The 25586-nt window shown below is 35.2% G+C and overlaps 2 protein-coding genes across 5 annotated transcripts in view; one reads left to right on the forward strand and one right to left on the reverse strand.

Moving 5' to 3' along the window:
* Window positions 1-971: 971 nt before the first annotated feature.
* Window positions 972-9042, forward strand: TBP1_1 (TATA-binding protein; the record flags this gene model as incomplete). 4 transcript variants are annotated; one of them, XM_051210837.1, is made up of 6 exons in its annotated part: window positions 972-999; window positions 1568-1703; window positions 3973-4216; window positions 5947-6050; window positions 6906-7000; window positions 8748-9042. In XM_051210837.1, coding segments are annotated over 6 exons (687 nt in total), but the record flags the coding sequence as incomplete, so codon positions are not given. The 4 variants fall into 4 exon arrangements, with proteins under 4 accessions (XP_051073208.1, XP_051073209.1, XP_051073207.1 ...); XM_051210839.1 differs by having other exon boundaries at window positions 972-1703; window positions 6875-7000; XM_051210836.1 differs by having other exon boundaries at window positions 972-1472; window positions 1568-4216.
* Window positions 9043-10938: 1896 nt separating this feature from the next.
* UBR4 (Ubiquitin protein ligase E3 component n-recognin 4) overlaps window positions 10939-25586 on the reverse strand; it is a 128786-nt gene continuing 114138 nt past the window's right edge. Inside the window, exons 69-77 of the mRNA XM_051208646.1 lie at window positions 24193-24435; window positions 22642-23062; window positions 20643-20918; window positions 19452-19703; window positions 17818-17967; window positions 16468-16553; window positions 14603-14855; window positions 13077-13296; window positions 10939-11223 (exon numbers count right to left, since the gene is read on the reverse strand). Of these exons, the coding sequence (XP_051073210.1) occupies window positions 11159-11223; window positions 13077-13296; window positions 14603-14855; window positions 16468-16553; window positions 17818-17967; window positions 19452-19703; window positions 20643-20918; window positions 22642-23062; window positions 24193-24435 (1966 nt within the window). The 3' untranslated portion in view covers window positions 10939-11158. The remainder of the gene's footprint in view (window positions 11224-13076; window positions 13297-14602; window positions 14856-16467; window positions 16554-17817; window positions 17968-19451; window positions 19704-20642; window positions 20919-22641; window positions 23063-24192; window positions 24436-25586) is intronic.

Genomic DNA, 25586 nt, shown 5'->3' on the forward strand with positions numbered 1-25586 from the left:
GAGGATAATTCGGCACTTCGGAAGGATGTTACTCAACTTCGAAGTTGGGCAGATGACAATTGACTTACTCTCAACACTTCAAAGTTTAAAGTAGTTCATCTGAGACATGTTGCAGACTACAGTTATAGCTAAGGAAAATCCTCTCTAGAAGTATCACAAGTTGAAAAAGATTAAGGAGTGCTGGTCACCTGTGATTTGAAGTCTTACACTAACTGTGACAAAAATGACTCTCGAACAAACCTTTCCCTGGTAACATTGAAGGGTATGTTTGACCAGTTTGACGCGAGAACTTTCTACATGATCTTCAACAACTTCATTTGTCTCTACTTAGAGTACGGAAACATAGTATTTCCTCCCTCACTCCAAAAATATAAGGACACTCTGGAGCGTATCCAACGGCGAGCTAGGAAATCAGTTTGGGAACTCGAATCCGAGCCTTATGAAGAGCGCCTTCAATCACTAAACCTTTATTCATTAGAGTACAGGCGTCTTAGAGGTGACCTTCTGATGGCTTGCATCATCCTTAACACTTCTGGACGTCCCCTGAAACACCTACTTAAGTTTAGCTTCAACACAAATCTTAAGGGTAACACTTAGAAACTGGATGGGTAACACAGCGAAACAGACTGTAGACAGAACTTCTACTCCCTAAGATTTGTCAAATGCTGGGATTCCCTGTTGGCTGAGCTAGTCAAAATGAGTTCCCAGGAGTCCTTCAAGAGGAAACTTTACCTATTCTTAAGGACAAAAGATAGTATCTTACTATGATTTGCCAATTTCTTTTTCTTTTATTATCGTTTATGTATCTAGGTTCCTGCCTGGAGGTATTGATGATCCACTCCTATAAGATACGGAAGCCCGTTAAGCGAAAGCTTCTTCTACTCCGTCCACAACCATTTGAACCATTTAAGGTACTGGATATTGTAAACATCCTCTAGGTCATCCTTAAGGTCAAATAACTTAAATGTGAGGTTGGTTTGGTTTTCGTACAATTGACTAGTTGAGTCCTCCACAGAAATACGTGGCACATCGATAGTTACCTGTATCCTTCGTATATAAGGTTAATTTTACTACTAAGAACTGACTTCAACAACACATTGATCACTTCAGAGTTAACGTGGTCTAAATTAATGGTTACATTATTACACCATCATTACCACAGAGAAGAGTTGTTCTATGACCATAACGTTACTAAGCTTAGATATTGTCTCGTATCCAAATTTAGGACACCTACTTTGGGCGTTGTACGATTTATTACGAGTAGAAGAACGGAAATTTCCGTTCTTCAGAGTGGTTATTTAAATAACCACTCTGAAATAATTTCTTTAAGAAAGGTGTTTTGATGATAGGCCTGTATTTCATTGCTTTCAGAAAGGGTGTTTGTTATTAATAGCTAGCAATCGGTTCCAGTACTACTCAGACCTATCGGGTACAGAAACATAAACCTTTAATGGTTATGGAGCATTTAATTTGTAAGGTTACTGGTGATTTTGCTATCATGTTTTATAATATGACTATCCCAAAAATTCTAATATTTTCTAAAAATATTGATCTAAATTACTTTCAGGACGAATTTACTACAATCCCATAATGTTAGGAGGTTCAAGTAACAATTGCACTAACGAAATTACTCCTCAGCGACCCGTTGGTCCAGATTCAGAATCCGTCGATCTTTCATGTGGCATTAAAAAACCTGTTATACAGTGAGTACACTTTACGGCATTTTATTCAAGGCGAGTCGTCTATCTGTTTGAATCACGGTTTATCCCATATCTAACAATTAATATTAATACCGTCATATTAAATATGTTGTCCTCAATATAAGTCTTTATCCTTGAAACTTGGTACTTCTTGTCTTTATGATGTATCTAAGAGTCTCTCTGTCAACGAAATATTACTGGTAAATGTTAATTATGTGGTTATTCGGAACAATCTCATAACCGCTTACGTAAGTCCAATCTTTTACTTTTATTCAGTTCACTTCAACACATAAACAGCTGTCATGCAACCCATAGAGATAACATCAGTTTAGTTCGATTTTTAATCAAAAGTCCATGTGACCCTATGCACATTGTTATATCCGGACGAAGAATAAGTGAATGGTAACTGCTAGGATCCATTTATGGATTTTTATTTTGTATATTATTGTATAACTATCAAGTAACCATTTTTCATATATTTATATTCCTTTAATTATAAGCTTCTATTTGACTCATTCACTGTCATTATACGATTTATTACTCCTAAGTTATTCCCAATTTATTAGCCACAGTCACTTTTTTGTCTGATCTTATATAATTGTTATTTTATGTTTTATAGTATTATTATTTGAACACAGATATTAGTGCAAGAGGGCACCAGATACATACACACATACACAAATCAGATGGGCTTTGTGTGAAAGCTGTGATACTACCCAGATGCCCAAACCGAAATAGGTGGTTTTCTTAGGGGTTCACATCCGGATCCTTCGACCTGAAGGTCTGATCCACAAGGCAGTGGAGCATCGTAAGGAGATGCAGTCCCATGGTAGCCGGTGACCAACGATTGGTTCATACGCCATTTATTCCCTCAGGATACTGGAGCCCATGTGCACTATTGGTTTGGAATCAGGGTTTTTCAACTCCCCTAGGTGGACTCTCCATGTCCACCAACCCGGTTAAAGCGCCGGACATTCGTTTTTCATCCTCTCTATTTTGTAAACAACACCCATGGTGCGAGAAGTTAGTGAGTAGGACTTCCCTGACAGAGGCTGTATATGCGTGGCCATGTGAGAGCGTTTCGAAAGGGAGAGCGGACTCTCTCCACTCTTGGCCGTACCAGGGCATTTTGCGACTCGTGTATAAACTGCGTATGTCTGAAGTATATGATTCATACAGTGAAAGCTGTGTTCCGGACGCAAACAGGCAGGGTTAGTCGGAAGAACTAATCAGAGTTGGCTCTGCGTTGTCCGTACTGGTTAACGCGTCATTGGTTTGTTACAGTATCAAGATCATAACGTTGTTGTTTTGATTGGCGTTTTTATCATCTGTTAAATCATCAGAGCATAGGAACATAACACACAATTATTTGTAGTATCATTTCGTCTGGTTGTTTGCTAAACAAGCATTAGTAAAACAGTTCAGAGGTGGATTTTTATTTTAAATCCTTCCATACATATGAAATAACTAGCCAATTTATCAGGTACTGGCTTCTTTATTTAGCTACGTGTCACATTGTACAAGAGTTGGAGATCCCACTTATCTGCCCAAAATAAAGTGAGTATAATGATGCTTGGAATTCTGAACTACAGATTGAAATCTTATTGCTGACTAGGAAGCCACTGCTACAGCCTTGTGTGAATTTAATTAAAATGAGATTATTCAAAATAAGCCAAGTCCACACCATTTAGTTGTAGCTCTTGTGTTACTAACCAAATGTAGGTACTTAGCTTAAAGCCGCCTCAAGGTCAATGGGTTAGTGATTAATGCACTCGGTTTTCAACCAATAGGCCACAAGTTGAAACTTTACTGTTGTTTCGAACATCCAGGATGTATGATTTGTCCCCAAACAAATACTCTGGCTCAAAGCTGAGGACCTGTATTCAGTAAATAACCTACTCTTAGAACCACACACCGCTTTATTTACGTTTGTTTGGTCGTATATAGACATTTCTTTCCATAACCATCCTTTTGTATTATTACTAATACTGTTATTACTCCTACTACACTGGAATTAGTTTTGATAATCTTGCTGTGCCGTGGCATGGCAACAAACCGATAGATATATGCCAGGCTCTATGTTGCGTATGACTGACTAGTCCAAAGTATCATACAGTAAGCAGTTTACTGCTCATTATATCAAGGGTGTGTAAGTTTTGAGTTGGGTTTCTTTGTAATGCTTTTTATTTGCTACCAACTATACTTGCTTTTGTAACTTCGAATTATGTCAAATTAACTCAATTTATTATCTTGTTCTTATACCAATTGTTAGCAATATGGTTTCTACTGTGGATTTAGGATGTCCTATTGAGTTACGTAAATTGGTACTTCATGTCCGTAGTGCGGAATACAATCCACGCAGATTTCCTGGCGTTGTCATGCGTCTGCGTGAACCTCGTGTCACTTGTTTAGTGTTTGGAACTGGTCGCATGGTGTGTACTGGTGCACGTTCTGAATCAGATGCAAATTTAGGTTCTCGGAAATGTGCTCGTATACTACAAAGACTTGGGTTTGATGTAAGTTCATTAAATGCCAAGTTCCGTTGATTGTGTGAATAGGACCGTTATTTGTAATCTAATAATTAAGTTTTACTCTTCACTTGTTTTGAGGTATATAATATAGAGTATATATTTATCAAGACAACTGTACGTTGTAGACGCGCTAAAGCTAGTTCATGAAGCTGTTCGCTTTGAAAGTCTGGTTTGCCTAAAGGTTATTTCAAAATTCTGTAGAAACTAAGAGTTACTGGGTGAATGCTCTACCGTGAAATAACTTTATAATGGAAATTTATAGCAGGTGCACATAAATTATCTGTGCGATGTATTGACATTTTACTGGTTCCACCACTAAAATCTGTCTACTTATCCCTAGGATGAGGATATAGAGTCTTAGTGTCCTGTGCTACATTGCATGACTAAAATATAACTATTAGATGCAGGTGACATATGTATTTTTAATTTTAATATCTGGACCATTTACACTGAGTTGACTTGGAATATGCTGATGACATAGTTTTATTTGGTGAAGACGCTGGCAAAATGCAGTCTTCTGACCACTCTAAGCAACAATGCAAGCATGTTCGGGATGCGATTCTCTCCCTCGAAATGCAAAATGTTACTTCAGGATTGGGTTGCATTGACACCTGAACTAATGATAGGGAGTGAAGTAATTGAGCGTGTCGATCGCTTCACTTATCTTGGAAGTCTCATCAGCCCTTGTGGTCTGGTGTGTGACGAAATCTCAGCACGGATACAGAAGGCTCGACTAGCTTTTACCAACTTGCGTCATTTATGGCGTAGGCGAGATGTCCGTCTATCAACCAAAGGACGTGTTTACTGCGCAGCAGTTCGTTCCGTCCTACTTTATGGCAGTGAAACATGGCCGGTAAGAGTAGAGGATATTCGTAGGTTACTAGTATTTGATCATAGGTGTCTTCGAAATATTGCTCGTATATCCTGGGACCATCGAGTAAGTAATGCAGTTGTCAGGAAACGGGTACTAGGTAAGGATGGCAAATCAATTGATGAAGTAGTGAAACTTCATCAGTTGAGATGGCTGGGACACGTGTTACGTATGCCCAACGACCGACTGCCTCGACGTGCTATGTTCAGTGGTATAGGAGTAGGTTGGAGGAAAGCTAGGGGCGGCCAGACCAAAACATGGCACAAGTCCATGAAGTCACTGACAAGTGGACTGAGTCATGTCGGTAGGTGTAGGATACCTGGTTGGGGACCGCGAGATGATAGCAACCGATGGTTAGAGACCCTGAATGACATGGCTCAAAATCGTTTGCAATGGCGCAGGTGCATCCACTCTCTGTGTTCTCCCAAATTCTAATCTTCTGAATTCTTCATGTCCCTTTTTTTCCTCTTTCCAAATTTATTTCACTGGATTATACTCTTTAAATAACATCTCCAAACCCTAATCTTCCCGATTACTGCTTATACTCTTATTACGTCTACCACTATGGGATTTGAATCGACAACTGCATCTCTGTGCTAATGTGGTGTGGCAACTCGAACTGATGTACGTACGTACGAAGTTCTACGTTGTTACTGACTGACACTGAGTGGAAAACTTGATACATAGTGCTTGGTAGAAGTGAAGAGATTACTCACTAATCGTTGTCAATCTAGGTGATTAGGTAATTTGGTACAAGTGATTAATTTAGTTGTGTTATCTACATACCAGCTCGGTGTACAAATCAGTAGATAACTATCAGTCATTCAACTGGTTTTTAATCTAGGTAAAATTCATGAACTTTACTATTCAAAATATGGTTGGCTTGGCTGATCTGAGATTTCCAATACGTCTGGAAGGTGTACAATTGGCCAACGAACAGATGACACAGTTAGTTTCTATGGGAATATTTCTTTTTTAATGAGTTTTTACTATTCAGTAATCTGTTGTTTGCTGTATTTCAATTCACTTATCTGTTATTTCTTGATTGAGAACAGTATTCGGTTCTAAAAGAACATTTTACTTGTTATAATGATTATAACTTGATTTCCCACTTGAAGACTCTCATTGACTTGAAATGAAAATATATTTATGTTTGGTAAAGAAGCATACAAAATTCAGTTTTCTGAATGCCTGGAGCGACAAATGAGTATTATTGAGAATATACTTCTCACTTGGATGTAAAATGTTGACTTATAGTCACTCTACATTGATATCTGGTTTGTCATTATGAAATGGAGTAGTTGAACACTTCGACTGCCTCATTTATCTTGGGACCCTCATTAACCTGAGTATAGGTACAAAGATTAATTACTCCCAGCCAACGATCTTTTTAGAACAGATAATACTCACGTTTGTCTGTCGGAGGACGTCTGCTGTACAAGATTTTGTCTTATTATACTTAACGCTCCGGAGACATGACCTAAATGAGGTATTTGTTAAATAAAGGAGATCAATTGATGAGGCCATAAATTCTCACTAAGGTTGGTGATAAATGGGCTTAACCATTTTGTTTAAAATAGCAGCAGATTGACAGGAGCCTAAATGTAGCCAAACCTATACAGAATCTGTTGATAAAGTCATTCACTGCTGATTTCGTAAAGGGCAATGCAGTTTCCTTGGATATGTAAGATAACCGTTATCCATATATGGAGACCAAGTTATGTTGTTCAATATATTTTTTACCGTTGTATGGATAAACAAATATGTATCAGGTATTCTTGTATTTGGCTTCATTTTTTCCAGATATGAACCGGAAATATTTCCAGCCTTAATTTATCGTATAATAAAACCCCGTTTAGTAATGCTTATTTTTGTGAATGGAAAGATTGTTATGACAGGTAAGTGAACTGTATTCTCAATTATACAAAACTTTACTTAGAAAGTTATAATTTGAGACTTCTGTCTACCTAATAAGATTTGGGAATCCATGTAGCTTTCACACAATAGTCGTAGTAGACAACTTTTAGCTCTAGGATGTTGGATTCATTTTTTTGTTTTACTTTGTAAGTGACGCAGATCCGTTTACTTTTTATCTCTCTCCATATTATGAGGTGTAGTAAATTCTTTCATGCATAAACTCCTATTCTGTCTTTTTGAACCATATTCTGAATGTTTAGTCTTTGTAATTATCATTGCTACTACATTATATCGATACCTTTTGCTATTCGTTTTTTTAATGTAATCACGTCATGTACGGCACTTTGACCTAGTACAAGTTTGTGCCAAGCTATAATTTGGTGACTGATTGTAAGAACTCTGCATTCTTCATACATTATACTCTGAACAGATGCTGTGTTATACGTTTACTTGGAAATGATATTTGCATAAAATCTACAATCCCAAATCTGCTATCAGCAGGACCCTTTAATATGGAACTACCAATCTTTTATGTGAACGATATAGATATTGTTATCAGTTGATAAACCGTAGTAGAGGATAGATGACAAGAATCTGTACGTGAGATTTGTCTATTGAATCCTTTTTTTATAAGCGTTTAAATGGGAACCCTTCGCTTTACTAAAAAAAAATCAGAAAAGTAGATACAAAAATAGGGGATCATTCGCCGTAGTGCAAAATAAGAGATGGATTACTGAGATTAATTCCCAGCTGTATCATTGAATAATACTTAAGATCATTCCACAGCAACGCGGATCTATGACCCCACCACAGGGGGTTGAACCCAGAACTGATCTAGTGCGCAATTATTTGACCTCTAGAGCAATGAGCCGATATCCAATGGTGTAAATTTCTCGTATTAAAATAAAACAACTGTCCAGTAGTCTAGCTAAAACCAGTTCATGATTTAAACAATAAGAATTTGAGGATCTCTTTAAGCCACTAGTGATTTTCTAAATGCTAATCTTTTTTCACTGTTTCAAGTTGTTAGGTCCACCGAAATAACGCACCAGAGGTCGATTATAGACTAAAGATTATCATAACTTTTCGAAATACTTATATGCTAGTATATATTAGTAGTAAACGGTACTATAATAATTATCAACCTAGCTACACTGTCAACTCTTCCCACAGGCAAGAGTGCAAATGACCATTTCGTTATGGCGGGACAAATTAAAATTGTATCAGCTAATAAGGGAACAATCAAGTAATAATACATTTGTGATATCCCAATGGGCAAGAATCTAAATGCTCAATTTATTTTAAATTATCAAGTTAAACCTTGGTATTAATCCGTACGAAAAGAATAATTAGTCTAGGATTACCCAGTGGAATACGAGAAATTATTCAATAAAAAAATTAGCTACTCGTAATTTAGTTACAATAAATAGTCACAAAATTACTCTGACCGGCAAGTTTCCATAGAACTTTGAGTTGATGTTAAGCATTTATAACTCAATATGCAGAATTTCCTTCATAAGGTTGTTCAATTAGCTTGTTCTGTTTAAAAACGACATCAACTTCTTATAAAATACTCATTGGTTACCTCGATTGGATTACGTCGGCGTTTTGCGAACTTGAGATCTCTATTTGGCTCAAAATCCATCTTTTATAATATGGAATAATAATTTCTGACATTTTCACCAAGTAATTTCACCACAGTAATACTTTTTTATATTAATTTTATAGGTGCCAAATCACGTGAACATCTGTATGAAGCATTAAATAATGTTTATCCTATTTTATACAATTATCGTAAAATCAACTGACTAGTCATTTGCATATCTGGATATTCTTTTGTAATATATATAATACACGATGTAAATAATTTCCTTTGATTAATTTTTGTTCTTCACATGCCACTAATACTTACCAATGGAGCAAACAAACATCACAGTATTTCATAATATTTTCTAGTAGACCTAGTTTTTAAAACGTTATTACTCAACTAACTTCAGGTCACGATGACAGTTCTCATAATTACTGGTATAGATATATATAGGCCGATTTCGAAATGGTTGGGTTTCCAAGTATGTAGGGCAGCTGTAGTGGACGACATGTCATAAAATGTGAAGCCCGTAGTTTTCGACAGTACGCAATGTCCTAAATTATCATGATTTCAGACATCGTAGGTTATAATGTAAAACAGATATTTATAAGTTGTCTTTGAAAGTCTCAGTTTTTCATTTCATTCAGATTATGAATAAAGAGTTAAACACTAACAGAGGACACATTCGAAAGATACACCATATCCAACTGTAGCTATTATCTTGATGTGGTGAGGACTTAGTAGAACTATATTGGTTGAAACACTCGTTCCCTTAGGTCTTACCATGCTAGGAAGGTCGATTGGAGTAGTATGACTAGAAGTAGGAACTTGGGGTCCGAAGATGAAGTACACTGCTGAATGTACTGGGGGTTTGACGAGAGTACAATTTTTCTGTCATAGCCGGCATCTCCGGGGAACGGTAGATCACTACAACGGAAGGGGAGTTGGAAAAGGTTGAACCTACAAGTAACACCGCCTTACCCCACGGATTTTCATCAATGTTGATGTCTGAGAAGTACGAATCTAAGGCATCAAAAACTACCCAACTCTTCTAGCCTCATCGCTCTTTCCACGAACCGATGCTAACGGTCTAAGTTCGCGAAATCCTACTCCTAAAAATGCGCCCCGAATTACATATAAGGACTTCTAGTGTTCAAACCTTATGTCAAATTGGACAACAGGCTTCATTAGCTAAAACTAGGATCTAACACATGTTCTGTCTCTGAATTGTCATACAGCTTGAAGTATCGCCATTAATTCGACTTCGCTTAGTCAATATGGGGGCGTGGCCAGGGTTCTCATCTGTCAAACAAAGGGCTGGTGTGCTCCTCACCGGTCCGTTCTATGGTTCCGAAACACGGTAGATGGAACTAGAAGACATGAATGTTTTTGACTATAGATGTCTTTTAAAGACTCCTCAGGAATGCGGGCATTAACGAGTGATTGATGCTAAGATTAGAGGGAGAATAATAGATTAAAGTACCAAGTTGGTTGATAGGATTGTGAGTTGTCAACTGTGGTGGCCGTGACACGTATTGTGTTCGGCTACTATAACCACAAAGTGCGATTTTGGCTAGGGCGTAGGTAGATAAGTTTTCTACCTTTAGATCCTAAGTTCTAAAGTTACGTCACACCTTTTATCCAGCGACTTCATTATTTTGCAGCATGTTTTCTATCTTTAAACTCGTTCTTAACATCACTAGTACTGATACTATTTTGGTACTCACTTTATTAATTTCCTTACCTCATACTGTCGTGATGCAGCGACCTGATCCGGTGCACGTTTGTACTAGGCTCTAGCATTACTTATGAATAACTAAATATCACTGTTGAGTAGAACAATGTAGTAAAGCTAATCAAAGTAACTAACTGAAAAAAATTACTATTAACAAGAATCTCGGAATCTGTTCTCATACGTATCAACAGTCTCAGTTATGGCGGGGCTATGACATACATTTAGTTTCTATCACAAAATAATACTGCTTTCCACCTATTGTCATAGAAAAGTACGCTTACGCTTATATGTATATACATGATGGAATTTTGAGAAAGGTAGTTAATAAGGAAAAACTGCTAAATGCGTGCATAAATATATTTAAATCAGAAAAATTCTATATTGAGTGATAGACAATTCTACTCTAATCTTATTCATTACAATTAATACAATGCATATATAAGAGAATAATTGTGTTCGCCAGAATAATAATAATGATTGGAACAAAAAACTCAACTGAGACAGTTAGGACATCATGTGACCAACAATAATAGTTATATATATATATATATATATATATATATATATATATATATATATATATATATATATATATGGAACAAATGATGGGAGTAGCTACATCTTTGTTATTTATTCTTTATAAGTATGATAGATATGCGGCGCGGGACGATAACACCGTCAATAACAGGCAACATCAATTCGAATTTCAGAATTACAGTAAATTCTCAACTTGAACAACAGGTACAATCTCTCTCTATATATAAATATATATATTAGTCATTCTTTGTTAATAGAAACTTAATCAGTGGAATTAGATTATTTGTTGCACATTGTCTCCATGATACTTTCGATTTCATTTAAACTTACATTTTCGAACAAGCCTAAAGTTTAATTAAAATTAGAGGGCAAGAGAAAAATATTATTTTATAAGATGAATAGGGCAAAATCCTTAACTTAAATATTGTAAAAAAATATCTCAAACTGAATGAAGTCAAAAATGTTATTGATGGTTGTATTCTGATTGAGTAATCTGAATGTGGTTGTTTTGAAACCTTATAATGAATAAGTACCATACAAGGAAAGAACATATATTCAGTGCTATGTGGCTTTTATTGATTCTTCAGCTGATGTAAAATCTCGATTACAATAACTTTTAGCTTCAGAATAAATCATGAATGGAGGGATTCATAAAAGCTTTTTCCATAGGATTATCCAGAACACTGGCCTAGTGACAGTACAGTTATAGTCAATGTCGTGTTCATCGTTAGTGCTAGTTGGGTTTTAATAATCAATCTGGAGTCCGGCTACTGGTTCACGTGAGTCGATATCGCATGAACTATGATGTTACTTTGTTGAATGACAGTGGCATGAATCCACCAGAAAACACTATTTCCCTTAAGATTTCAAGTACGCCTTGTTGGCGAATGCTGACTAGCACGAAACCTAGGTCCGGAGTATCCTAATAACTACTTCCAATCACCTGAGGTAGTAGATTATGGACGACAGTAAACTGTCTAGGGAAATGTTATTTGGTTTCGCACGCAAACGCTTAATGCCAAATCAGAGTCAGGATCCAAAGGTGTGCGTGTCTAACTTCAATCAATTCTTAGTATTACGCGACTCCTATCCATTGCCTGTGATGAATAACTGTCAAACCCAACATGATTGAACCATACTCGTCACGGGCTTTTTATAAGAAATCCAGTAGTTACATCTCGAAGATAGTCACCGGCGAGCACATAATTATTATTAGTATGGGGTATTTGTGGAGACTGTAGAATTTTCATAGTTTTAATCACAAACTGTTTTTATTTGGATCGCCAGTAAAAACCTGGAAGCGCTGGGCAACCTTCTCGTCCTAGTATGATCCAGAGGTTAAGTGTTCACGAGCATGGCTAAAGGTCCTGGGCTGTGGGGTCGTGAATGCGTACTACTGAATAGTCCCGAACTAGGACGAAACGCCTTTCTATGTTTTAAGTCTAAGATCAGTTCGGGATTTGAACGGTGAAAATTCTACAATCTCCGAGATTCCCCATATACCAGAAATATTTAGCAATTAATTTGTACGATAGTGGTGTATATTCATTTTGAAGTAACGCAACGGAAACAATTATCTAAATATTAATGTAGATTAAAGCACAAACAGGGTAACTATGGGTGAGTTAAGCTATTATGAACAAACTCTTTTGCGCTCCATTTTACAAATGTTTAATGCAAGAAAAATCTCGCTTGCATATTGTCACTAAATACTTCATAAATCTCTCAATGTTTATTTCATGTGTCATATAGTGAAAGCTATCCAGAAATTTATTGAACATCTCTTTCAATAGCTCCTTCATTTCACAACACATTATAATTTGTTAACTGACAAAAATGCTCTTGTAATAGCACGGATAATATAAAATTTAATGAAGATTAATCATTCACATAAAAATATTTGGTGAGACTATTATTTGTAGACGACTTTTGGGTGATACTAAACTGACCCTGAAAAAGATTCGACCACTTGCTAGAGTAAAACCAATATGAGGAATAAGGATTGGGATTTAGAGTTAAAAGTTCGGGTTAAGGTTTTTACCATGAAATAACATTCTCTATAATGGTCAAAATGTTATTCAGCTATATGAATAAATGAATTTTGAGCCTAAATCTGATTGATTCGTCCATAACTTATAGTTCAGTTAAATCTTCAATTCGGATTTAATAAACAAGATAATAATAACAAACAATTTACCTGTAACATCTAGAAATTCCTCTACACTTGCAATTGTTAAAAGATTCTCTTCAAAATAAGCAAGTAGTTTTGGAGCTGCCTTCATCAAAGCTTCATCTGATGTACGAATGTACTGCGATAAAGAAACAGACCATGATGGTGATGTCTGACTAACACTACCACTACTACTTGATGTAACTGACTTCAATTTAGTTTCTATTGAACTTGTCAATGGAACATTCTATAGAGAGAGAGAGAGAGTAGAAATGAAAATCCAACACTCAGTTTATTTTATGATACCACTGGATATAACAGGAGAATAAAAATATTTCTTCGTTCGCCATGCTATAGCATGTGATAATTAGATCGGTGACCGAGATTATGTTACCACACACTCAGCAGCATCTTCCTCATTTTATTTGACCTTAAACTAATATGTCTGATTGGCCCAGACTATTAGATCTATACTAATGTTGGTGAACAATAAGGTGTGGGATATAATGATGAATAACGTGAATTTGTTTATCATGAGACATATAGAGATCTCTGGGTTTTATACGAGGAAGTAGTTATGACATCCAACATTAAAGAAAATTAGATAAAAATGAGACATTTTGTTTGATTCAGATTAGCTTTACAAATTAACACAATTTACCTGGAATAATAATATTAAATATACTTTATCTAAGACACTGATATAATCGGTTATAATTACGCTTAAATCACATCTGGATACTTGTGAAATATGCATAATCCTACCGTTTATTTATTCATGAAAGTATATGACTGCACTGACCAATGACCTGTCACGTTAATAAATAATTGAGAAATATGTGACTCTGTAAGATGTGAGTGTCTTTGATGATCATCGTTTATGTAAAACATTTAGCTCCTATCAACTCAATGTTTCATACACCGTTTTAATTTAGAATTATTATTCATCAGTGAGATAAAGAAATGTAAACAGCACATATTACAAAAACACTGAATTACACCTAACGATATTTCAGCTCCACCAAATAAAAGCCATTCGAAGTAAACAGAAATTAACCACCGAAATTTCTTAAATTTAAATCACAGTATTTCTTTTTTTTTTTCTAAACAAATCAGTCGTCTTACGTCTCGGAGATGTTTAAAAAGAATCTTTGGCAAAGGATTATGGTTTCCTCAGTTTACACCATTTAGAAGCGATAAGAGATAAAAGTATGGAATTTTCTGTCTTCTTACACATTAAAAACAAAGCCTAATGAAGGTCAGTTTCACCCTCATCGATAGATTAATATTTGAAAGTTAAAAGGCATTTAGCGTTAAGCTTATCGTTCGTCATAATACTAATAATAAACCAATACCAAAAAGTTAGATCAATGTGAAGAACTCTCCATTCACTCATTAAGATATATACTAATTTGTATATACACTAAAATATCATTATTGTATCATAACATCAAATTGTTTCAGTCAGTAAAAGTGAACACAATTGACAAGAAAAAGACAACAGCAATTACAAATACATACACAACGTGAAGTGATTTCGAAAAAAAACCTACCTTAAATAAATATTCATAAATAGAATCGATTAGACCAAAGTAGATTAAATATGGTTTAATCAGCGTAAATTGACTATCGACAGTACTGGTTGAACATGTTACATTATTTGAACGTCCCACAGCCATATACAATAGACTATGTAATAATGTCGCCCGATGATTATGCCATTCATCACGTGACCATAGATGTAAAGCCGCCACTAGACGATATAGGGGCCCGGTAGTAATCCAACACTTATCCGATTTCGCCCAACTATTTGTGTTCGACAAATAAAATAATAGGAGAATAATTATTTTGAGAATAAACAAGGCATTTAGCTTTTTTGTGCATCGACCCAATCTAGGATTCATATGAAGACACCTATGAAGCTGTCGAGTCAGTGAAATAATATAGAACTCAAGTCAAATCATTAAGTCATGTTCAAGGTATAACTCAACTGATGACCAAACGTTGGACTGTTTATCCCAACAATGGCCGTCGTATAATAATTAAGCAACTAGGAACTTAAAAGCTGGTAAATCTAACAGACCTAGTTGGACTCTGCTAACATCGTCATGGGTTTCCGTTTTCCATTCAATATAACCTTGCGCGATTACCAAGTTAGGGTGGCCGAAAATAATTAATCATTAGTTTGTGCAGTAATCACACACGGATACGTAAGTTTAGTGGTTAGACTTTTCCATTTAATTGTACCGTTAGTTGAGGTGATATTTACATACTCTTAATTACTCCTGTCACCCCTCATGGAGGAACATAGACCGCCCGGCATCACTCTCCATCCAGCCCTGTTCTGGGCAATCCTTTCCAGTTCTTTCCAGATGCTATTCGTTCTTTTCATGTTTGCTTCCAATTCCCGGCGTAGTGTCCTTCGGCCTTCGTCTTTTCCGTCTCCCTTCAGTATTCCAAGTTAGCACTTGCCTTGTGATGCAGATTGGTGATTTCCGTAATGTCCTACTCACTTCTAATGTCTTTTCCTAATTTCCTCTTCAGCTGGAAGCTGGTTTATCCTCTCCCACAGTAGGCTGTTGCTGATGGTATCCGGCCAACGGATATTGAGGATCTTGCGTAGACAACTATTTATAAATATTTGTGCCCTTTTGATGATAGTTGTGGTAGTTCTCGAAGTCTCAGCTCCGTACAGTAGGACTGTTTTAACGTTCGTATTGAAGATTCTGACCTTGATATTGGTTGAGAGTTGTTTTGAGTTCCATATATTCTTTAATTGTAGGAATGCGGCCCTTGCTTTGCCGATCATTGCTTTTACGTCTGTATCCGATCCTCCTCGTCCGTTGATGATGCTGTTCAGATACATGAATGCTTCCACCTGTTCCAGAGCTTCTCCATCAAGTGTGATTGGATTGGTGTTCTCCTTGTTGTATTTAAGGATCTTGCTTTTTCCCTTATGTATGTTGAAGCTAACTGATGCAGCGGCTACATACTCTTAACATCAGAACAGTACCACTCAAAGAGCCATATTTCCTGTTTTATACGTGATAGGTTAGTGATACCGATTGGATGTTTAAACTAATGATCTTAATAAACTTATGAGGAATATCATCATACTATTTATATAACGACTGTGAAAGGATACTTTTAAAGGCGACCAACCAATTAATTTACTGAATTCTCTCATGAAATACAGAATGGTATAGTAAAATAAATACCATGATTTTACTTTTGTGTTTTACAAAGTAATGTGAATTTCAATATCGCTTTACTAATTGTTATAAGATCAACTGTAACATTACAGCAAAGCCTAGATCTTATAGCATGAAATATCATACAATATTTGGTGACACAAAAAGTAAGGAATCATTTATCAAGTAAGCAAAGCGCATGAAAGCATGAAATAAGGATAACTTACTAAGAGCTAGGGACTTCAGTAAACTGTTTTAAAGCCTCCAATTCTTGTTCAACATGAGAGCTCATTAACAATGAATGTAAATAAACCTATATACAATAACAATTTATGTCATTTATCTGGAACTTCAAATAAGAACTATGAAAAATACATATTTTTGAAATAAACAAAAATGGAAACTTAGTCCAAGTTTACAGCAAAAAAGACTCAACTCTGTAGAATACAGATGGACAAAAATAGTCAACCCATTAACCAGAACATCATATGACTGTCTCAGATCAGTGCATTTTGAAGGAATCCATAAAACATGCAATAGGATTTCTACCGAAAATAAAACTCCATCCAAATCAAACACATGTCATAGATCTCGTTATTCCTAAACTACTCCAACTTTCGTTCATTTTTGTATGAGAACAGTTTAAGACTAAAAACCAATACATTAAAATGTCTTGGTTTATTTTCTTTAGCAACTATTCCAGTTTAAAAACCAACTGTTCCCTTCTGGTAATTTTACTATCACGATGGCCAGAAGTGGACAACCGTTAAAAATACAAAAATGACCAAGCGTTTAATGATATCCCAAACATACTATTCACAGCCAAAAATAGAGAACCACAGTAAAGCTAAGCAACACTCGATTCCACTAAATTAAAAAGTCACTCTCAGTGAATTCAGAGTAGAAATCAATAAAGCAAAACGAAATAACATATTTAACAGTCAGAAGTTAGGTGAGCCTGTTTGTCCACACTCTACTGAGAAATGAAAGAGGAACTAGAATGGTGACTGGTAATATTTTCCTCCCTGTCTCTCCTTCGCAAAAATGAGGACCAATTACATTGAGATTTATGGATCACATGTATTATTGTTCGGCGAGAAAAATAACATGGTAGTTAAACTGGTAGTAAACGTTTGGGGAATGAAAATGAATAGCAGCTAGCGCTTGTTGATTAAAACGCTTTCTAATACTCGTATATCAAATCAATGTAAGAGAGCACTCTTTACTATCATTGAATAAAACTATTATTATGATACAAAATGAAAGGGAGTTTAATAACAATGCATTCTGATCAAAGTGTTCTTTTGGTTCACTATATAGGTGACACTTTGTTGAACACTGACTAATATTTGTGTTGAGAAAAGTGTAGTTCGAAGAAATGTTGGAGAGTCTCATTTATACCAATGAGAGCTACGAATGAAAATTGGATACCGTATACAGACGTTGAAATGCCAGAAATGGTCAAGATAATCACATCTTTAAGTTACGAAATTAAGCATAACACCTCACGACCACTGGACTTAACGAATACCCTGACATTAATACAATTAATAAAAATACGAAATGTATTTACTTACTTGCATCAAATGTGGCAGTAATTGGATATTGCTTTCTTTGCCACCCCCACCAGTTTCAACAGTGAATGTTCGATTACAGGAGAAACGTAATAAAAGCAATTTTATATCATGTAAAGCCATTACATAACCAGGACATATACTGAGTTTATGCTGTAAGGAGGATCAGAAACGAATAATATTAAATGGAGCAAACGCATAATAATAAAAATCACATTATGAAAACAGCTCAAATTAATGGTCTAAAAAGTTTCATGCTTGCAACATGATGTGATACTCCTAGATTTGGTGGTCATTGACCCACATTGGTGAGGAGTCTCAAACTAGAGGGAAACAATTACTTTGTGCTCCTAAACGTTTAAGGATTTTTCAGCTGAAGTCAATCTGAGACAAAAAAAACTGTCTTAAAATCACACTAATCTTTGCAAATTATTTTACTACACACGCATACTCAAAGGATTCACAATTGATTGATCAGTGAGTAGTGATGAATATTATACTCATACAGTCCTTTGGTGTTTACCAATCTGGAATGTGGCAAATAATCTAATTTATTCAATATCGAATGCACTATGTTGAGATGTTAGCGAGAAACCCTGAACCTAAACTTTGTACTAGTTGGCACTCGTCAGCAAAGTATATCTATAATCTTGGAGGAACAGATGTTTTTAACCTGGAACTTAATCGATAGAATCTGATCAGCACTAAAAATCTAAACAAAAATGATATTGGTCAATACTTATTGGTCGATCAATAGTAAATATCTCAGTCTTACAAGTTAGTCGCGACCCGAATAGCTATAGATCAGTAGTAACGCATTAGACTGTGAAGCTAGGTGACGCGGAATTGGATATACCAGGGAGCACTAGTCCCCTTCAGATTGCAGTTATACCTTGCTAATGAATATCAACTAGCACGGAACCAAGGTCCAACAGGATCTCCTGTTGACTATCACCAACCATTTAACACTTTAAGAGATTCGCTGGCTTCAAATGCACGGATTTCTGGAAGAAAGGATTTGTGTCCACCTAAATCACTATTCAGTCACTCAGATAATGCAGTGAAACAAACGCTAATCGATGGTTTCCTGATATTGATATAAAATATTAAAAAATTGAATAACTGTTGTCGTAAAAATATCTTTCATTAGAGTACAACGAATATTTAGCGCAAATTTGTTTAGTGTAGTCCTGTTTTGTTTACTTTATATGTAGCTGAAATTTTGGAAAATGGTGTCACCGCATGTTAAAGTGAATAACTGAAAGTTGCTTAAGTAGTACGCTACACTGTGAAACATCTTATTTTTCTCAACCAAGGTACACATGAAACAAAAGTAATCGCATAATTAACTGAGAAACAAACATCGTATAGGGAGAAATTCAAATCAGTAAAGGACGAAGAAAGGTGACTGATAAATTCCTCCCAGATGACCTCTGAATAGTTCGTGAGTGAAAACAAACATGTTTGTCAAATAGCATATCTTCATTGTCATTTGTACATCTGTCACAACATACTCCTGTTTCGGTCATTATCTGGTTCTTAGACGAATGGTCGGATAATTGAGTATGAATGTATTATGTAATTAGGTAACAGTAATACTCTAACAATAATGTAAGGGGGAGCAAACAAATGCTTACCATAATGAAATCCATGAAATTGGCTAAATGTCCAGCATAAACAGTGTCGGGAGCTTGTTGTTGTTGTTTTACAGTTTTTAATGAAGCCGCCTTACTATCAGACGATGATGTTGTGGTACTACTAGAAGTAGAACTTGGAGCAGCAAAACTACTGGTTGGTGGGTTTAATATTGGTAAAATGTTATTACAACCAACATCCCAATTATGTCGTTGAGCTACTGTCCATTCATTCTCTGATGAAGCTTTATATGACTAGAAAAATAATAATATGAGATAAATCAAAATACAATTCGTAATTTACAATATTACTCCTGATAGATTTATTTTATTAACTAGAACTGTTGGTATACACTTATTCAGATTACATGCTGACAAAAGCCTTCAGCTCATCAATGTACACATATATCTAGAATGATAAGTACGAAAAAAAACGTTCCAACGTTTAGCTCACACAACGTATCTAGTGAAATTCAAGTGACACGTTGAGAGGCTATGGGAGGTTTTAAGTTCAGTTCCAAATACGGTCGTGGACATGCACTACTGAGGAACCCCATAGTAGAACGAAACAACTCACTAGTGTCTCGTTACTTTCAAAAGTTGTCTAAATAAAGTCACCGAAAACCCTACACACATATGATCGAATCTCACACATAGAGTAGTGGTCAATGGTACAATGGTTAATAACTTTCTATTTCAATTAATTTATTATACGCGATGGTTATAGTTCAGTGTTATCAGTTCTACACCACATCAACTGCATAGTTTGCAATGGTTTGTTAGCTAGTATCGATTCGTGATGAAATTCATTTCCAAACTAATCAAATCTATATAAGAAACCGTGTCAATTGAATAATTTATAACTATGTCATCAACTGATTTTATATGAGAAAGAAATATAACTACTCAATACTAAACGGACGGATCGCTATTGGCTTCTATTCCAAACTGTTACGGACACAATCTCAAGCTGCTGAATTGTTCTGTTGTTAGGGGGTTCAACTGGGAGATCATGATGAAACAACAAGTGCTAGTCCTGCTCTAAAGTTGTCTGTTATACCACAGGAACATATTCTAAACTGACAAATCCTTTCCCTTTTTTCATCCACTCATAGCGTCGGCAAACAATAAATGGTGAAATTCGTAAAATATTGTTTTTCAAAAAACAACTAGGAATAGGTTACGTTCACTTACCTTTGTATGACATGAAAAATGTACAGTTACGAAATTTGATAAAGTCGAATAACCATCAGGAATGTTTGATGGTGGATTGGTGAAATTAATCGCCGGTTCGCAACCTGTTATATAAATATTTTCTTCTAACACACACCGACGAACATACACATAGATACCTAATGCTTCATTTGGAGCAATACGTAGCCCTTCATGACAGATAACACATGATAAACCTGTTTCTTCTTGAACAACTGCAGTCATTTTATTAAGTCTATCTGTTTCCACCATGGCAACCTACAAATGAAACGAAAATGTTAAAAAGGCAAATATTTAAACAACAAAAAGTTCATTTAGTGTCCGTTGAAAATCTGAAGACTTATGAAATCATTACAGCTGCACGGATATATGGCGGTTTTACAATAAATATTGTGTTCAACAATCAGGTGAGGGATTGTATTACTACAGTATTGTGATCAACCAAAATCCCACTGTCTTAGCACTAGGTCAAAGACCCTTATGGTAAAAAATATCTTGGAAATATGTGTTATTTGGTGCAATCCCTGAGATACCTGAAGACTCTTAGTTCGATTTCTGGAGACGTCATCGGCGTGAACTATTGAGGAACTTAATATTAAGACGAGACGGTTGTTCAATACAGCTTGTTTTTTATGTTATCTCAACTAGAGTAAATCTGTGACGAATATCAGCTACGAATTTAATCAATCTCTATGAAACTCCTCTAAAAACACTGATTAAAATTATTTTCTCATGATCAGAAACGTACAATCTGAAAAAAAGTCAGATAACAATTTGATTTAATTTTGAACCCCGGCATATTGTTTTTATGGATGTTTGTAAATGAAACATCATCATTTCAAACAGTTACTTTATACATATCCTATTCGCGAGATCAGGCTATCTCAGTAGAAATAATTGGTTCAAGAATAGTGTGAACATTAAAACGTAGATGTACTTAATAATTTTTCAACAGAATCAGGGAACTAACAGCAAATTCAATGATGACATCAAATTTATGATCAATCTTCCTATTAGTAAATGTACACATTCAAATAACTAGATCTTATTTCAAGGGGCCTACTGTAGAGTTATGGCTACGTGCATTGAAGATTTTAGTCCTACTCCATTTGTTGTAATTTATGGATTTTCCGTGCTAATCATAACTTTATATGATTTTGAAATAGAACTCGGTAATCAAAAGCCAAATTATTCTTTAAATGATTTTATTTGGTCATAGTACTAATAAACTATTAAAAAAAGTAAATGATTGACTGATAAAATGTAATTGCTGAACGTTTGCTTTGTAAAGCCAAAAAACAAGATAAACATCAAGAATAAGCAACGTAGAACTTAGCACATGCGTTTCGAATAAAACTACGACACCACAATGACATAGTGGGATGGAATTATCATGAAAAAAGTATTATTATTATTATTATTATTATTATTATTATTATTATTATTATTAATAGTAGTGAAAAAGACAAGGCATACAAAAAAGTATAACGATATTTCGGGACTCAGGTTCCAAGGGCAGACAAAGCCTGAATGCAACTACGCATTGCAGACGATTTTAAACCATTTCGTACGGTTTCTAATCATTGGTGGTGATTATCACATGGATCACGACCAAGTATTCTAGATCTATTTACATAGTTCAGTCAGGTTGTCAGTGACTTCATGTAGTGGTTCCGTATCTTGATTTGGAAACTCCTAGCTTTCTTCCAGCTTATTTCTACATCAAACAGCATCGCCCATTGAGCGTAAATAATGCGCGCCCCAACTACTTTATTCGATGAAGATTCACTACCTTGTCAGTCGAATTGTCACCTCCAGTCAAGTACTCTATGTCTAACCTGAGCAATGCTTTCTTAGTGGTCCCCAAAATACAGAAGATACAATTGTAATGCATCTTGGTGGACATCATGAATTACTTCTTATATTTCTTTTATTTGTAGATATATTAGAATAAAAATTAAAAACAAAAGAACAAAATTACTTGTCCTTTTTCATTAACACGCATATTGAGACTACGTAAACGTTTTTCACGCATATTCTGTGCTAATGAACGTGTACGTCGAAGTGTTGCATCACGAAGGCTATGAATAACTTGACCAACTGTAGTAGTAGAGTTTTTCATAGATACATTAATTTTATTATTGTCTTCTTTATTGGCCCAATCATTTAACATATCTTCAGCTAAAAGACCAACACGCCCAGATAATTTACTAGTTTCTAATTGATGGAACAAACAAAGTAACTGATATGCTTCAATTCGGCGTCGACCTGACTCAACCAAACATTCAGGTTGACTTAAAATTGTTGCCTCTTGATCTCCATCAACACAAACGTGTAATAATTGTAATACATATGGTAATGAAGGCTCAGATAAGAATTTAGTAACTTCAGGATCAGTTGTACTAATAAAGAAAATAATATGATAAAAGAATATATGAGCACTTCATAAATCATTCTATCAATAGTTTATATATAATGAAAGAGTTTACATGTATTATGTTAATTAGAACTGTGATATGAGGTTAAATGGTTAATGATTTTCAACTGCAGTCAATTTACGATGCAGTATGAAAGTCTTCTTTGATTCAAACTCCATTTGTTCAGCGAATGATTCTAGCTCTGTAACTAACAATACAGTCCTCTGTGTGTGTGTGAGAGAGAGAAACACTAAAAATTATACTATTCAACTATACACCTCTCATAGGTCAAAGTCAGTCAGTCAGCAACAATGTAGAACTTCGTACGTACGTACATCAGTTCGAATTGCCATACCACATTAGCACAAAGATGCAGTTGTCGATTCAAATCCCGTAGTGGTAGAGGTAGTAAGAGTTTAAGCAGTAATCGGAAAGATTAGGGTTTGAAGATGTTATTTAACAAGTATAATCCAGTAAAATAAGTTTGGAAAGAGAAAAAAAGAAAGGGACATGAAGAATTCAGATGATTAGAACTTGAGAGAACACAAAGAGTGGATACACCTGCCCCCACCATTGCAAACGATTTTGAGCCATGTCATTCAAGGTCTCTAACCATCGGTTTCTATCGTCTCGCGGATCCCAACCAGGTAGTCTACATCTACCAACACGTCTCAGTTTACTTGTCAGTGACTTCATGGATTTGTGCCATGTTTTGGTCTGGCCGCCCTTAGCTTTCTTCCAACCTACTCTTACATCAAAGTAAATAATGTTTTGTAGTTATACCAACTACTATTACATAATTGAACTGTGTTTCGTACATAAACCGGCTTACTGGAAGATAAAAAACATATTTGATTTAAATTCACATACAGAAATGGTAGTGCAATTACACAAAGTTAAATTTCAAAAAAAATATACAGAGTGATAGACAACTTCAAACTTTGAAGAATATGAATCTGTAATTAAAAAAGCACAGTAGATTTATTTAATAAAAGGACGATTCATAATTACCCTCCTTAAGTAAAATTCAATGATCTAATTTCTACCCAAAGCATTTGTTATAATTAACATTTCAGTGTATTTTACTAAATTAACATGACAAAAAAATAACATACTTGGACATTGAACTAGTAGTGGTTGTAGATAATGATTCATCAAAATTATTATTAGTATTATCTATACAAGATAATGGATATGTAGACCATAAGAAATGTAGACTAGTTTGTAAAAGCATTGCATTCTGTTTTACTTTTCGTTTAAATAATGCACCATTATAACTAGATTTTGGTATAGCAAATAATAATGAACAACAACAGTCCAATAGAGCCACTTCAAATGTATTAAATTGAGCTGATGGTCTAAAAAAAAAACAGAAAACAAGTAAAAACATTACTCTTTGGTAAGATTCTCAGACTGGGATACCTTCTCAAGCAATAATCTCATGGATGTCATTGACATATTCTATTTGATCACTAACTCTCGTTTAGATTCGTGCGCACATCTTAAACCGTACAGGTTTAGTAAACCTAATGAATTACTTATACCAATAAAATATCGTAATAAATTAAGACGTCTACAGAAATGTTACTTTAAGTCAAACAATTTCACGGCACTTGCACGAGTAAATATATTTTTTTAACCAAAGTAAAGAAAAACATAGGTTAAAACCATTGATGAGGGGTCGTTAGCGCTAAATAATATCTCAAAAATACAAAACGTAATTCGCCTTTTCAATAAACGCGTTAGAGAAACTCAAAATAGAGATATACCATGCATCCTGCATAAGTGCACTTTTATTAACGACTCTAAAACCATTACAAACCTTTCCGGCGGTATTTTTGCGAACGACAATGAAGTCCTAGATGGAGCTGTTTCAAAAGTCATGTATATGACTAGTAAGTCAATAAAATTTATTTCTTTTACTTACGAATTAGTTAGCTATAAACTCCCTAAAGGTTTCGAAAAGTCATGCAGTAGATGGAATATCATCCTTTTTATATAAATATGGTGGATCTAAAACCGTTTAATCTCTCTCTTTCTCTCTACAGACAGGTACTTACCCTCAGCGCTTGAAAACCGCATATATCATACCATGTTACAAATCTGCAGATAAGACATGCATGAACAATTATAACATATGAAATTCTATCGAAAAGTTATTTGGAAGAAAAATCATAAAATGAAAAAAGTGTGGAAAGTATTCAACTGCTGAGGAAAAATGTCCAGCTATTTGTTGAAGTTCATTTAGTCATCTCAGACGTTGGAATTCGCATTTTTAAAAACTCCCCATCTAACGGCTAAAACACGAAACCATGAACAAATAACTTTTATATATGGTGACTCGTTCTTCGTGTCGTCCAGAGGGAAAATATCTACACGACGCCATCACACAAAAGAGAGTCTAAATCCACAAGGTTTAAACAAAGGTTGGAAACAGTTATAGATGAGATATATTACACAGTCAAGCTTATTGTCACTAACATTCAGATAAACCACAATATCGCATATA

This window comes from Schistosoma haematobium, chromosome 1 (assembly GCF_000699445.3).
Source record: "Schistosoma haematobium chromosome 1, whole genome shotgun sequence".
Classification (NCBI taxonomy): domain Eukaryota; kingdom Metazoa; phylum Platyhelminthes; class Trematoda; order Strigeidida; family Schistosomatidae; genus Schistosoma; species Schistosoma haematobium.